The 16,283-nt window shown below is 39.1% G+C and overlaps 1 protein-coding gene across 4 annotated transcripts in view; it reads right to left on the minus strand.

Moving 5' to 3' along the window:
* Positions 1-16,283, minus strand: part of ZKSCAN8 (zinc finger with KRAB and SCAN domains 8) — a 25,846-nt gene continuing 9,563 nt past the window's right edge. For 2 of the 4 annotated variants that reach the window (XM_088831454.1, XM_088831451.1), the window contains exons 2-6: positions 12,482-12,992; positions 11,699-11,840; positions 7,818-7,909; positions 7,365-7,488; positions 1-5,918 (exon numbers count right to left, since the gene is read on the minus strand). In XM_088831454.1, coding sequence (XP_088687580.1) covers positions 4,957-5,918; positions 7,365-7,488; positions 7,818-7,909; positions 11,699-11,840; positions 12,482-12,898 — 1,737 coding nt within the window. In that variant the 5' untranslated portion in view covers positions 12,899-12,992 and the 3' untranslated portion in view covers positions 1-4,956. Of the gene's footprint in view, positions 5,919-7,364; positions 7,489-7,817; positions 7,910-11,698; positions 11,841-12,481; positions 12,993-13,076; positions 13,181-16,283 lie in introns of all 4 variants that reach the window. The other 2 variants (XM_088831452.1, XM_088831453.1) reach the window with 2 other exon arrangements.

The following is a 16,283-nucleotide window of genomic DNA, read 5'->3' on the forward strand; positions in this document are numbered from 1 at the left end:
TAATTTGACAAGCATTTATTAAACGCCTACTATGTGCTCAGCACTGTACTAGGCACTAAGGGATGCAGAGATACAAATGTAAAAGTTATTATTCCTGCCCTCAAGGAGCTTACAATTTAATTTTGGAAATAAATACAAACATGAAACTACAATACAGAGTGCTAGAAAATAATTACAAAACAACATATTAGTAAGTGCATGGACCACACTACAAACTTAAAAGGATCAGTGCTGAGGCAGCAAAGAATAAGGGAGGTCTCAGTGAGGCCAAATAATCAGGGAGAGCTCACTCAGAAGATATAATGGAAGCTAGGGTTTAAAGGGAGTAGTGAACATGAGCTGGGGCCAAAGATAAATATAAGCAAAAGAACAGCATGAAAAAGGCACAGAGGCAAGGGCTTTCTAAGACATCAGTGGAAGGTCACAGGAAGTGTGACTATGATAAATCAAGGTGAATATGCTAGAGAGAAATGAGGCTGAGGCAGATTAAACATGAGGACAAGGTAATAGAGGACAAGGTCCTATCACTGCTCTGATAGGAATTACCTGATGTGAAAATTATCTTGTGAAATGAGACATCAGAAAAATGGAGTTTGAGGAGGACAATCTTGGAAGCAAACAAGGTGGGGATCTTGGGAGCAAGGAAACTGAAAAGCAAGAATTACAATAACCTGGGCCTCAGATGATATGGATCTGCAGAGAAGGGTACGAAGAAATGGCAGAAACATGGTAAGGAAAAAAAAAAATCCAGTCTCAAGGAGAAAATTAAGAATTGTAACAACTTAAGAGTCAGACATGACTGAGTGACTGAACTGAACTGAACAAGATATTGGACATGAACAGTGAAAACCAGAAAAAGACTAAAAGACCACTCCAAGATTGGGATAAGAAATATGAAGGGTAGTGAGTCTGTTAAGGGTAAAGATGTTAACCAAAGACGCCTATTTAAAAGGAAAATGGTGGTTGGGGACACAGTAATGAGTTCTGTCTCCAAATATCAAGTTATATAAGTACCTCTGGAAAAGTTCACAAGTTAAGAGACAACCCATAGGGTAGAAAATATTAAGTTACTGAAATATAGAAGTATAAATAATCCAAATGGATAAAGAGGAGTATAGAAAAAGTAGTGAATAAAATTAAGGATATTTTTTTCAGTGGAGAGGAAAAAAAAAGATGCATAGAGAAAAGCTAAAAGTGAAGAAAATAGACCAATTCTCAAAGGAGAATTCCCGAGATGTAGGGTCAATTCAAAAATTATGAAATATAAGAAGGACAACAACTGCTGCTTTCCTGGCAGTCCAATGGTTAAGACTCTGTATCCACTCTGCATCCCAGGGGGCACAGGTTCAACCACTGGTCAGAGAACTAAGGTCCCACATGTTACCTGGGTTGGCCAAAAAAAAAAAAAGCATAAGAGCTAAGAAAAGACATTAATATTTATCCACTGGTGATTCTGAGGACATTTCAGTGGAGTGAGTACAAAAGTCAAAAATGAGTTTTAAGAACGCATTAATGAGGAAATGGGGTTTAACAACAGATGACATGTTTGAAAAACCATGAATGACAGAATAAGAAGAAAATGGTAGTTGGAAATGAGCAGTAAAATTGAAGCTTTTACACATCTTATGCTGTAGATGAACTTACTGTTGTCATCCTAAATGTCCATTTGCCGGGCCTAAGACATGGGTATTTCATTTCCCCCCATAATGCCACTTTCCCTGGGGCAGTTTAGAGAGAAATGTATTTGAGTTATAAGTCACTGCTTTTCCTCCCAAGTTTTAAACATGTTTTACTTGTAGAATTTAGCTTTCTAATACTACAAAACATCAAAATTATCAACATTTAAAGATGACATAATAATAAACCAAAATGACATTTTCAACCAATTTTCCAGTAATTGTAATGGATTTGCACTACACTGCATATTTCCTTCCCCAGTAACTTTCCAGCTAAGCCTCAGTTTCCTCATCTATAAAATGAAAGATACCATAAGATATCAAAATACCTATCATAAGCATTAGAAATACATAACTTAGGGTTTGACAAATAGTAAGTGCTCAATAAAAAAAAAAAAGGCTAGACCCTCAGAACCAAGAATAAAACTAACTGTTCTATATGGGAATCAACCATGACCACCTTACTCAATGCAGAAAATCTTTGAAACCTAAGATGTCTCTCCTAGGACCATGCTGGATGGCAACTGTTACGGAAGAACCACTTTATTATGCCAGGTCTTAAAAAGTTGAGGATGGGAGAAGAAAGTACTGATGAACAGTTAATTTCAGATTACAAGTATAAAAATAGAATCTGCAGGATAAAGGAATTTAGTGCTGTCACTCACAGTTAGGAGCTCAAAGTAAGGTCATACAGACTGATCAATGCTAAGAGTGAAAACTGTAGACCAAGAAAGGACTTCTACTTATGCCCACAAAGAAACAACAGCCCTTTTCTGCTCTCTTAAACTATTTGGCTACATCTACATGTGTGCTGAATCAGCCTTGACACACATGGTTCTGTCAAGTCACAGTCTTTTCTCACATGTATCCCAGTATAATACTCATCTTTCTGGTCATATTTTCTCTAAATTTCTGCCAGATGCTCAGTAATTCTAAGTAACCTGGCTATACATTACTTTGAGTAATGTAAAGAGATGTTAGCTGGTGCATCTACAGTCGTTTCAATACCATGGTGCTCTGCTAACAGCTTTCACTGGAAGACTACTGTTCCTCTGAACTATCTGGTAGGAGTGTGTGCATACATGCACATGCATACACACACTCTCCCTCTGACAACGTACCCATCCTGTATAATATTTGTACACAGGTAACACTGGCCTCAGGCAGAATTAGTATTTTACAGAAAGTAAGGCACAACTGAAGCAGAGAGCAAAGATCTAGAGACAACTAGATTTGTTTCTGGTTTCTTGTAATTTCAAGTACAAAGGAGTTAGGAACAGTAATCTATAGGCTAAAAAAGGAGAAGAGGGAGAAGAAGATAAGAAAATAAAAGATAATGAAAAGCATTGTTTTGAAAAAGGAAACCAGGATGACAAATGACAAGTGGATATCAATGGCTCAATGAAATAGTTGTACATAACTCTGATGTGATTAGTAATCAATACGGGCCATAGTGGGGTACAGAAGGGATGTTATAGGGAAGGAATTTATGATCCAAAAGGCAGACCTCTATGATGTAATATTTTATGACTGACTTTTAAAAACATTAATCATAAAACATTATTAGTAAGTACAGTCCCTGTTCAGGATAGTCACAGTGTGAAAATGTTTAATTTCTCTTGGAACTTTCATCACAATGTATGTCATATTCTTCTGAATAAGATTAATGGAATCAATTCCCATTCTGAAAGGTGATTTTGGAAACAGCTAAAAGTTATTCAATTCCAAATATGGTGAATAAGTGTATAACCAGATGGTCAAAGATGAGATGAAATTCAAATAGAGCATTTTTCTTGAATGGCATATTAAATGGGAATCTTGAGAGTGTTCCAAATATCTAGAGGAGTGGTAGTACTTGGAATAACAGTACTACTAGAGTAGCTAGAACTGCCCAATTTAAAAAGACAACCCATGTTTGGATTCTTCTTTAAGTTCTTGGTAGTAACTTTAAACAAGCCTCATTACTTTATACAGTATTCCCTGGTATACTGAAAGCCTCAAGGATGAATTATAGTGCCTGGTGATGATGAGTTTAATATTGTGGATTATAGAGAGGGAATGCACCAGAACGCAGAAGAAAGAGGAACTGTTAGGTGAAGTATTCAGCCGATGAACACTGTAGATATGTAAAGCTAATGGCAAGAAACAGGTAAAGAGTGAGGTGCTGAGGCCATCTAAGGAGGTGAGTTCAAGGTAAAGCAAAAGTGGCAGACCATCCAGTCAGGGGGTTCCTGCAGACTGACAGGAACCTGAGAGAGCAGTACTATGATGGACCAAAAGAGATGAGTGTACATTCTTTGCAGGATTATGTCTTCTTCAAGCACCTCTTATCTTTTTTTCCCATGTGACGCCTTATTGAGGATAGTATAAATACCTATTTGTACCATAGTGTACAGTGGGAAGGAGGAAAGGAGAGTCAAATTACCAAAAGGTATAGCCATCCAAGCTCAAGAGCAGCTGAGCTGCTGCTGCTGAGTCTCCACTCACCTCTTTCTCTGCATCATTCCCACAACCATCACTAATGCGTCCACTTCCTTTGCTGACACGGGTACTGGGGCTGGGGGTGGTGAAGGATACGTATGGATGCTCAGTGACTCAGGGGAGTCAGTGAAGGTGATATATGAAGAAAAATGCTGGAGTGCTGTTAAAAATATAGCATTCTGAGTTTGCATGGGAATATGGATTTCCACTATCAGGAGCATTAGGATAAAATAAAATGTACACTTATGCATAAATACATTAAGTGTTTATAAAAATTTTCCTAGAACTAGGAGCTCAGAAAGTTATATATAAGTGTAAGTCTCATACAGAGGCTGCTTCAAACTCTAAAACAGCCTCTTAGATCAGATTAGGAGCACAAAATGCACCTTTAGGGGAATAAATAGGAGACAGGGATCACAGGAGATCGGAAGAAGCAGAGGAACTAGAAGGAGTAGCTACTCTCAGACCTACAGCTACTCACCAAAAAGACAAAGTTAAGTGCCTCAAGCCACACAAGCAATTTTCTCTAATGCTATTTTAAGCTTCTAAAGGATCAGACCATCAGAAGCTCCACTCTATCAGACACCTCCTAAGATAGTCAAGCTAATTAATTTGTATCAAGGCACTGGACCCAAACTACTGAAGAGCTATTCTAACTTTGCCACCCCTATCAATCTGACCCTAGATAAGGTTGTAATGATGCTGAACTTTTTTTTTTTTTTTACAGTGAAAGACCTCTCACCAGCACATGGTTCCTCTAATGTTGAATTAACGCCCAACCTACGACTGAAGTTTTTCCCTAAACCCCTGTGGATTCAGACTTTTCTCCACTGTGGATTCTTTGATGCCGAATGAGACTTGACCTCTGAATAAAGGCTTTCCCACACTCATTACACTGATAGGGTTTCTCCCCTGTGTGAATTCTCAGATGCTGAATGAGGCCAGTGTTCCCATTGAAAGCTTTCCCGCATTCTTTACACTTATAGGGTCTTTCTCCAGTGTGGATTCTCTGATGTTCAATAAGGCCTGACTTTTGACTGAAGGCCCTCCCACACTCATTGCATTTGTAGGGCTTCTCCCCAGTGTGGCTTCTCTGATGGCCAATAAGATGTGAGCTCCGCCTGAAAGTTTTCCCACACTCATCACACTCATAGGGCTTCTCCCCAGTGTGGATTCTCTGATGTCCAATGAGGTGGGAGCTATGACTGAAAGCTTTCCCACACTCATTACATTCATAGGGTCTCTCCCCACTGTGGATTCTCTGGTGCAGAATAAGGCCTGCGCTCTGACTGAAAGCTTTCCCACACTGATTGCACTGATATGGCTTCTCCCCAGTATGGATTCTCTGGTGCAGGATCAGGCCTGTGTTTTGACTGAAGGCTTTACCACACTCCTTACAGTGATAGCGTTTTACTTTGTTGTGGATATCCTGGTGGGAAAGAAGGGCTGACCTGTAACTGAAGGCTTTACCGCACACATTACACTGATAGGGTTTCTCCCCAGTGTGGATTCTCCAGTGACGAACAAGGCCTGAACTCTGAGCAAAGCTCTTCCCACATTCATCACATTTATGTCGTCTCTCTTGGGTGGGATTTCCCCGCTGCCTCTCTAATGAGCCCAGAAGGTCTTGGGCTTCTCCAGGCTCAAGACCCCCGATAACATCCCCGTTGCATTTGGCAGCTGTCTCTCCATGTGGTTGGATTCCAGTAGATATTACCTGTTTTGAAGTTAATTCCCTGTTCTCATTCCTGGTCTCACCACCTGGAATAAAAATGTAGTAAACATCAAGTAAATGTCACTTCCTAGTTTCTTATGTCAGGAAAAAGAAATCAAATAGAGGAAAGAAAAATACACATGGAGGTTAAGAGTAAATGGAAAGCTTCCATCTGTCTCCAAAATGCCTTTGTTAATATGGGGAGAAGGAGCAGGGACAAACTGAAGTACCACATAAGCTAACTAGGGAATAACTGCCATCAAGAAATAGGGTTGTTGGAAGGAAGACTAAAGTAGAGAAAGGATCCCCTGAGGAGAAGCAGAAATTGGGGAGTGAGAAGGAATATGGAACTACAAAAAGATCTAATGAGTGGAGTAGGAATGAAAAAAGCCCCAGTCATTAAAAGGGAGGAACACAATGGGTCTAAGTATGAGAGATCTACATGAACACAGACAGCACCAAAAGATTTCAGTATCCAACTGGCAAAAAGACTAATACCCAGTCTATGGCCATACCACCCTGAACGCCCCCAATCTCATCTGATCTTGGAAGCTAAGCAGGGTTGGGCCTGGTTAGTACTTGGATAGGAGACCAATACTCAGTTACAAACTGTAAGATAAGTCCTAGATTAGAGAGTAAAACAGTTTCCTTTTATTTTTTAAAATCATGTTTTTCTGGTTATTTTTTTATTGAAGTACGGGAAATTCATAATATTGTTTGCTTCGGGTATATGGTAAAGTGATTAAGTTACACATATATGTGTATGTATATATACTCTTTTTAAAATTCTTTTTCATTACAGGCTATTATAAGATACTGAACATAGTTTCTGAATATTGTTGTTTTATCTATTGTATATATGATAGTGTGTATCTTAAACCCATAGATCCCATATTCCTAATTTATCCCTCCTCCCACCTTCCTCCTTGGTAACCATAAGTTTGTTTCTGTTTTGTAAATAAGTTCATTTGTACTATTTTTTAGATTTCACTATTTTTAGATTCTCTGACTTACTTCACTTAGTGTGATGATCTCTAAGTCCATCCACATTGCTGTAAATGGTATTATTTCATTCTTTTTACAACTGAGTAATATTCCATTACATACACACACACACCCACACACCCACCACATCTTTATTCATTCATCTACTGATGGACACTTAGGTTGCTTCTATGTCTTGGCTATTATAAATAATGTTGCACTGAACATGGTGGTGCATTTCTTTTTAAATTAAAGCATCTGACTTCTTTGGATATACATCCAGGAGTGGGGTTGCTGGGTCATATGGTAACTCTACTTTTAGTTTTTTAATGAACCCCATACTATTTTCCATAGTGGCCACAAAAGTTTCCTTTCAGAACTCCAGAAGTCTCAATATTTTCTCTCTGTTGGATCCTGAGTTTAAACTCAACTGTGTCTTTCAGAAAGCTCAAAGCTACTGTACACATAAACAAAAGATCTTTAACAGTAAGAACCAGACCTCTCCTTACCCAGGGAGAACATGTTTCTATAATTCTCTGGCCTGTTATCTCTACTCAGATCCTTCTGGGATGAATCAAGAAGCCATTCCTCTCGAATTAGGGACACGGCCATGTCTTCGATCTTCTCCAAAGTCTGAAACAAAACAAGATGCTCATTTGGGGACTGGGACTGTTCCACAGCTTAAACCCAGAGTATCAGAGAGACCCATCAGGGGTGGAGAGGATCATGACATGACAAAGTTCCATGTAAAGGGATCTGCGAAGCTAGCTGGGAAAAGCAGGAAAATGCATCAGATTTACTGGGGGGAGGGGGGAGGGGAATCAAGAATCAATGTGTCTCTATGCACTAGAATGTGGAACAAGTTCTTAAGTGAGTACTGCTACAGACAGTCTAGACATGGGATAGATGCCACAAACACTGAGTAGCGCTATGAAGTTTCAGGGAGAAGAAGCACAACTCACCTGGAACCCTGCTGTAAGCAGTGTAGCTGTCATCTCCTGGTCTCGAGGACTTCCTTTCTGGGAAGGGGTAGGACTCTGTGAAACTGATATGGCTGAGAGAGGAGAAAGGAGCTATGAATGAGAGCAGCGTTGTCCTATGGTTATAGGAACCAGCACTAACACACTGAAAAATTTTATATATTTCAGCAGATATGTATGCCAGAGATTTTGCATAGGAAATTCTGTTAGTCTTGGACTATGTGTCCATACCTACGGTTGCCCACAAAACACCTGTACTTTGATGGCCCACTCAGCTTAAAGCTACACGTCAAATATAGAATGTTTACTGGTTTCCTAACAGGAATTGCTTTACAATTTCTTCTCTACCATCAAAGTTGGGGTCCATTCTTGTGCTTGTACATAGTATTTCTTTAGGTCCTAATCTTTTGTCAAACTGAATATAGGAACCAATCTATCTCTACTAACTCTATCACTTTTTTGAAAGGTCTACTATGACTGCCAGTATCTGCTTCCGATAGATATCACATAGGGTAATAAAAAAATCAAAATGGACTACTGTGTCTTGCACAAGAGCTATTAGAATTTTACATAAGAATTGTTTCAGAAACATTAAAAATCTAGTAATTTAAAACAAACTATGAAACCACATAAATAAAAAAAAAACAGAAACACAGTACAAGTATGATATGAGACTAGAACATCTTATCTTGTTCTGTAAAAAAGTAAGAAAATTTACAAAAATGATGGAGAAAAGTCAACAGGATGCAGGAGTCAGATGGAAGAGGCCTCCTATGGCCAACTCTGAGACAATTTAAGTATCTAAAGAGAATAACAGAAAGAAAAAAAATGAATTTATGAGTACATATTGATAAATAAAAAAATGAATAAAATAAAATGGGGGAAGGCGGGAACACTCTCCATTACAATAAACAAATAAATAAATGGTTGTCTGAGGAGGCTTTACAAATAGCTGAGAAAAGAAAAGAAGTGAAAAGCAAGGGAGAAAGGGAAAGATATACCTAACAGAAGTCAGAGTTCCAGAGAATACCAAGGAGAGGTAAGAAGGCCTTCTTCAATGAACAATGCAAAGAAGTAGAGGAAACAAAAGAATGGGAAAGACTAGAGATTTCTTAAAGAAAACCGGAGATATCAAAGGAACATTTCATGCAAGGATGGGCATGATAACGGACAGAAACTATTTAGAGGCAGAGGAGATTAAGAGAAAGGAGGAATACACAGAAGAACTATACAACAAAGATCTTAATCACCCAGATAATCACGATTGTGTGGTCATTTACCTAGACCTGACAATCTGGAGTGTGAAGTCAAGTGGGCCTTAGGTAGCATTACTACAGACAAAGCTAATGGAGGTGATGGAATTCTAGCTGAGCTATTTAAAATCCTAAAAGATGATGCTGTTAAAGTGCTACACTCAGTATGTCAGAAAATTTGGAAAACTTAGCAGTGGCCACAGGATTGGAAAAAGTCAGTTTTCATTCCAATCCCAAAGAACAATGCCAGAGAATGTTCAAATTACTGGACAATTGTGCTTATTTTGCATGCTAGTAAGGTAATGCTCAAAATCCTTCAAATTAGGCTTCAGCAGTACATGAACCAAGAACTTCCAGATATACAAGTCGGATTTAGAAAAGGCAGAGAAACCAGAGATCAAATTGCCAACATTCACTGGATCATACAGAAAGCATGGGGATTCCAGAAAAACACCTATTTCTGCTTTCTTGACTATGCGAAAGCCTTAGACTGTGTGTATCTGGCAAACTGTGGAAAATTCTTAAAGACACGGGAATACCAGACTATCTTATCTGTCTTCTCAGAAACCTGTATATGGGTCAAGAAGCAACAGTTACAATCTTACATGGAACAACTGACTGGTTCAAAATTGGGAAAGGAGTATAACAAGGCTGCATATTGTCACTCTGTTTATTTAACTTATATACAGAGCACATCCTGTGAAATGCCAGGCTGGATGAATCACAAGCTGGAATCAGGATTGCTGGGAGAAATATCAACAACCTCAGATATGCAGATGACACCACCCTTATGGCAGAAAGTGAAGAGGAATTAAAAAGCCTCTTGATGAGAGTGAGAGAGTGAAAAAGCTGGCTTGAAACTCAACACTCAAAAAACTAAGATCATGGCATCCAGTCCCATCACTTCATGGCAAATGGAAGGGGAAAAAGTAGAAGCAGTGACAGATTTTCTTTTCCTGGGCTCCAAAAATCACTGCAGATGGTGAATGCAGCCATGAAATTAAAAGACGCTTGCTCCTTAGAAGGAAAGCTATGACAAACCTAAACAACAGATTAAAAAATAAAGACCACTTTACTGACAATGGTCTATATAGTCAAAGTTATGGTTTTTCCAGTAGTCATGTATGGATGTGAGAGTTGGACCATCAAGAAGGCTGACTGCCAAAGAATTGATGATTTCAAATTATGGTGCTGGAGAAAACTCTTAAAAGTCCCCTGAACTGCATGGAGATCAAACCAGTCAATTCTAAAGGAAATCAACCCTGAACATGCATTGGAAGGACTGATGCTGAAGCTGAAACTCCAATACTTTGGCCACCTGATGTGAAGAGCCGACTCACTGGAAAAGACCCTGATGCTGGGAAAGATTGAAGGCAAAAGGAGCAGAAGGGGCAATAGAGGATGAGAGGGTTAGATGCCACCATCGACTCAATGGAGATAAATTTGAGCAAACTCTAGGAGATAGTGAAGGACAGGGAAGCCTGGCATGCTGAAGTCTATGGGGTCACAAAGAGTTGGACGTGACTTAGTGACTGAACAACAAGGATAATCACTTCAGCAATCATTGATTCAATGAAGGAGCATCAACAAATATTAAAACTAGTGTTTCAGCAACAAAAGTTTGATGAAGACCAGGGTATTTACTGATACACAGACTCAAGAGTATATCCCCAGAAATTACTTATTACAAAGGGAAAAACAGTAACAAAAACCTAGCAAGAACAACCTTAACAGGTCATTGAAAAAAACACTACCAACAATAGACAAATTCCTGTCATATTCCTGAGAAGGATACAAAATCACTTGTGAGTTGTTCCTGCCAAATAGACACAATTTGAATCTAAATATGAGAAAATATCACAAACTCAAATTGTTGTCATTCTACAAAATAATTGACTTGTACTCTTCACAAATTCAAGATTATGGAAGGCAAAGAAAGGCTGAGGAACTATTCCACGTAAAAAGAGACTAAAGAGACAGGAAAACTAATTGCAAAGTGTGATCTTAGACTAGACTCTGGAAAAACTTTGAGACAGTTGGCAAATATGAATATTTTCTAACTGTGATCAATTCATTGTGGTATCTATGAAAACGCTCTTGTTTAAGAAAATACATACTGAAATACAAATAAAATGGCATGTGATACCAACAAAATCTAAAAATGCCTATGCAGTAAATACACTGTGGGCTTCCCTGGTAGCTCAGCTGGTAAAGAAGCCGCCTGCAATGTGCGAGACCTGGGTTCGATCCCTGGGTCGGGAAGATCCCCTGGAGAAGGTAATGGCTACCCACTCCAGTATTCTGGCCTGGAGAATTCCATGGACTGTATAGTCCATGGGGTCACAAAGAGCTGGACACGACTGAGTGTCTTTCATTTCAACAGAAATATATGAATCTATAAAATCCCCAAATTCTTTCCTTTGTTCTTGAATTTACCACTGGGACTGACAGTCTGTATTTGAAGCCTAGATGAAATTTAAATCAGATCTTACAACCAGTCTATAAACAGCAGGTACTAGTTCTTGGTTCAAGGAACTAGACAGGTGTCCTGAATGTACTTTCTTTTCTTTTCACTTCCTCACTTCTCATTAGTGAAATCTGGCTCCTCACCTCTATCGTGTGGCCCTTGGAGCACTGGAGATATGTGCTGCTTTGCCACAGGTTGGAGCTGAGTATCTGGAGGCTCTCGTGCAGATTCTGAATGCATCACCTCCTCCCAGAGTACCCTGTGTCCATGTGCACGAGCTGGGACCTGGAAACAAGACAGTTTCATTACAAAGAATCCCTCTGAGAAATGAAGTGAACAATGTAAGAAAAAGCACATCTAAAGGAATATACGTGAGAGAAGGAAAAAGCAGAATCTTAATTACTTCCAAGGGGCAGTAAGGAACACAAACGTGCTGATTCGCACAGAAAGGCATCATTTCTGCTTAGCACCGAAGAAAAAGATTTCTGCTGATGCCCTCCTTGATGCACAAAATGCTGATATTTTATATTCTCAAGAAAAGAGAAGAATGATAAACAGCAACTTAAAGCAGTACTCTTCAGTGGAAAAAAATTTGATAAGGAACTAGGAAATCTGAATTCTGGCCTCAGATCTATCTTGAGTTATTTGATTGTCCCTGGAAAATAAGTTCTCTATGCATCAGTTTCCCATCTGGCAAACAGAACAATAATACAACTGCAGGGATGTTATGAGGATAAAAAAAAGGATTTATCCCTTACAAGAATAAAAAGAACTCTATAGACAGAAGCCATGCCAGACTATAACCATTTTCATTCTCCTATAACAAAACTCATGCTCAGCATTTATTCTCCCACTTTGTATCAATGTCCCTCCACCCAGCTCCCGGGAATCTCACAGTCAGAGCATGCCCACCTCCTTCTACATACCGGCCGTCCCAATATATCAATTTGCCTTTCCAAATCCTCCAGTAGGGTCACCACTTCCTCTCCATTCTCTAGCTGATGTTCCTTCACCAGAGTCTGGAGCTCCTCAGGCAGGATGGTCAAGAACTGCTCCAGCACCAGCAGCTCCAGGATCTGCTCCTTGGTGTTCAAATCTGGCCTCAGCCACTGATGGCAAAGTGCACGGAGTTGGATCAGAGCTTCTCGAGGTCCTAGTGTCTCTTGGTAGCATAACTTCCTGAAGCGTAGGCGGAACAGCTCTTGGCCAGGAGGGTTATTTTCATGTAGACTTGATTCCTGGTCCCAACCATGATCTTCCTCTACCTTGACAATTACAAGGTCCTCTTCAGGAACCTGGTCTGGAGGGGTTGGGGCTAAAGACTTTCTTGATTCTGCTGCCATTTAGGGCCAGAAAAGCTCAGGAGACTCGTTCCTACTACCTTCTTTATCTTCTTAAGAGAAGAACCTTCTGAGGGCCTCTTCTTTAAGGGTACTTCTTTGGGGACAGAAAACGACAAACAGTGTAAAGGCAAGCCAAAGGTCACAAAAATTTACTGAGATATCTTAACAAGTTCCCTACCATGACATGGATGTCATTTAAGTGATCCTCTCCAGAAATAACTCCTTGACTTCTTAGCCTTCTGCCATGCCAATTCCATCTGGGAATTCCTTCTGCTTTCTCTCCTGGGGATGTGGAACATGGCTAAACAAAGTCAGGAAACCATGTAGATTGGGTCTAATTGAAATTCCATATTTAATCTCATCTGACACTCACTCAGTGCTGCTGATTCGATTCCTTTCAGCATTTGCTATACTGTTTTGACACACTGCAGCTCTTAACCTGCCCCTCACTCTCAACATGAGACTAATTTCCACATAATCCAGCTAAAGGTATTGTCAAGAAAGGTCCTAACACTTTCCTCTTCTCCACTTAACATTCCTTATCCCACATGTGCTCCACCCCCCCACTCCCAACCCCCTCGTCTCCACACTAACTTCTACTATGGACTTTATTTCAAGTTCTGTAAAGTCTTCTCTGGGGCACAGGTCCTGCACCTCTAAGGAACCTGGATGCTCTATTAACACTTGCAACCCCCAAACCTAGTCCTACAAACTAATGACACAGAATGTTTTAGAAATAAAATCATACAGTCTGTAGCCTTTTGAGTCTGGCATCTTTCACTCAGCATATTGTACTTGAGTCATCAACGTTAGTATATGTATCAGTTTACTCCTTATACAGCATGGCACGGCAAGCATTCACCAGTGGATTTCCTATGACCATTTGCTTCAGTTGTGTCTGACTCTTTGCGACCCCAAGGACCATAGCCCTCCAAGCTCCTCTGTCCATGGGATTCTCCAGGCAAGAATACTGGAGCGGATTGCACACCCTCCTCCAGAGGATCTTCCTAACCCAGGGATAGAACCTGCCTCTCTTATGTCTCCTACACTGGCAGGCGGGTTCTTTACCACTAACGCCACCTGGCAAGCCCTCTTATTCCTTATATGGATAAATGTTTATCCATTCTCTAGTTTAGACTATCTCAGTTGCTTCCAGTTTTTGATGATTACAAATGAGGCCACTATAAATATCTGCATATGAGTTTTTGTGTGAACATTTCTCCTGGGTAAATATCCAGAAAAAAAACTGCTGGGTCATAAGGTAAGTATATGGATAACTTTATGAGAGACTGCCGGACTGTTTCCCAAAGTGGCTATAATACTTTGCATTCCACTAGCAACATGTGAGAACTGCAATTGTTCTACATTCTGACCAGCATTTGAAACACATACATACACATATAGATATACACATACACATAGATTTTAGTATTCTAAAAGACATAGTGATATTTCATAAGGTTTTAATTTCCATTTCTCTACTGACTGTGGTGTTGGAGAAGTCCTGAGAGTCCCCTGTACTGCAAGGAGATCCAACCAGTCCATTCTAAAGGAGATCAATCCTGGGTGTTCATTGGAAGGACTGATGCTAAAGCTGAAACTCCAATACTCTGGCCACCTCATGCGACGAGTTGACTCACTGGAAAAGACTCTGATGCTAGGAAAGGTTGGGGGCAGGAGGAGAAGGGGACGACAGAGAATGAGATGGCTGGATGGCATCACCGACTCTGTGGACATGAATTTGAGTGAACTCCAGGAGTTGGTGATGGACAGGGAGGCCTGGCGTGCTGTGATTCATGGGGTCGTGGAGAGTCGGACACGACTGAGCGACTGAACTGAACTGACTTGACTAATAATGCTGAGCATCCTTTCCTGTGCTTATTTGCCATTCATATAATTAGTCCTTCAAATCCATGGGTTCCACATCCCTGGACTCAACCAACCATGGATCAAAGATATTTTGGGGAAAAAAGTTTCAGAAAGTTCCAAAAGGCAAAACATGAATTTGCCACACATCACCAACTATTTACAAAGAATTTATATTTTATTAGGGATTGTAAGTAATTAGAGATGATTTAAATTATACAGGAGGATGTGTGTAGGTTATATGCAGACTATTATATTTTACATAAGACTTGAGCATCAACAAATTTTAGTATCCAAGAGGGTCCTGGACCCAATACCCCATGGATACCAAGAGACAACTGCATCTTCTTTGACTTTTTCCTATATTTAGAATTCGATTTTTTAAAATAATTGACTTTTGAGAATTCTTCACATATTTTGGATACAAGTCCTTTACAAAATATGTGACTTGCAAATAACTCCTCCTTTCTATTCTTTTAACAGTGCCTTTTTAAGAACAGAAATTCATATTTTTTTGAAATTTAATTTGTCAACTTTTAGGGACTGTACTATTGTTGTCATATCTAAGAAGTTTTTGCTTAATCCAAGGACACAAAGATTATAGTTTAGGTTTATGATCGCTTTTAAGTTAGTTTTTGTTCAGAGTTTGAAGTATGGATGGAGGTTCATACAGATATCAAATTGTTGCAGCACTATTTGCAGAAAAGATTAAACTTTACGTATTGAATTGTCTTTGTATCTTTGTCAAAAATCAATGGACTGTATGTGCGGATCTCCTTCTAGAATCTGTATTTTGTTCCATTGACGTATATGTTATTCTTTTCGCCAATACAAACTGTCTTGACAGTTGTGGCTTTTTAAATCTTGAAATAAATTACTAAGAGTCCTGCAACTTTGTTGTTCATTTTCAGAATTATTTTAGTTTTTCTAGTTCTGTTGCCTTTTGATATAAATTTTATAATTGTCTTCTAAAAAAAAACCACAAAACTCCTGGAATAGGATTTGTGTTGATTCTATAGTTCAGTTGAGAGACAAGTAACATCTGAACAGTATTGTTTCTCATCTCATTAACATGATATGTCTGTCTATTTATTTAAGTTTTCTAATTTCTTTCATTAGTACTCAAACTACCTATTCTCAAAGGACTGGATAAAATGCTTTCTTCTTTAAAATCCTTTCTTAATGATTTCAATTGGAAGTGATTTCCCTCTTAGTCTACATATCTGTTACACAAGTATCACTTCAATGTTATTTTTGCCAAAATTGTGTATTATTAGTTGCAAAGGAGTTTTGACTTTCTAACTTAATTCTATATTTCCTATAAGTAGAGATCTTTATCTTTTATTTTATTGATAGAATGGAAGAAGATTAGAGGGCTATTATTTATAATACTCAACACAAACTGTATTTGTATTTGTTGAGCAGTTAAGTTTTACATATAAGGCCCGAGTCTTTAGATTTATTCAATTATAGGGGCCTGTTTCTTTGTGGGATATACATCTATGGCTTTCACCTTTGG

The sequence above is a fragment of the Moschus berezovskii genome, chromosome 23, assembly GCF_049115385.1.
Source record: "Moschus berezovskii isolate FMDL1 chromosome 23, NW_MosBer_1.0, whole genome shotgun sequence".
In the NCBI taxonomy this organism is placed as follows: Eukaryota; Metazoa; Chordata; class Mammalia; order Artiodactyla; family Moschidae; genus Moschus; species Moschus berezovskii.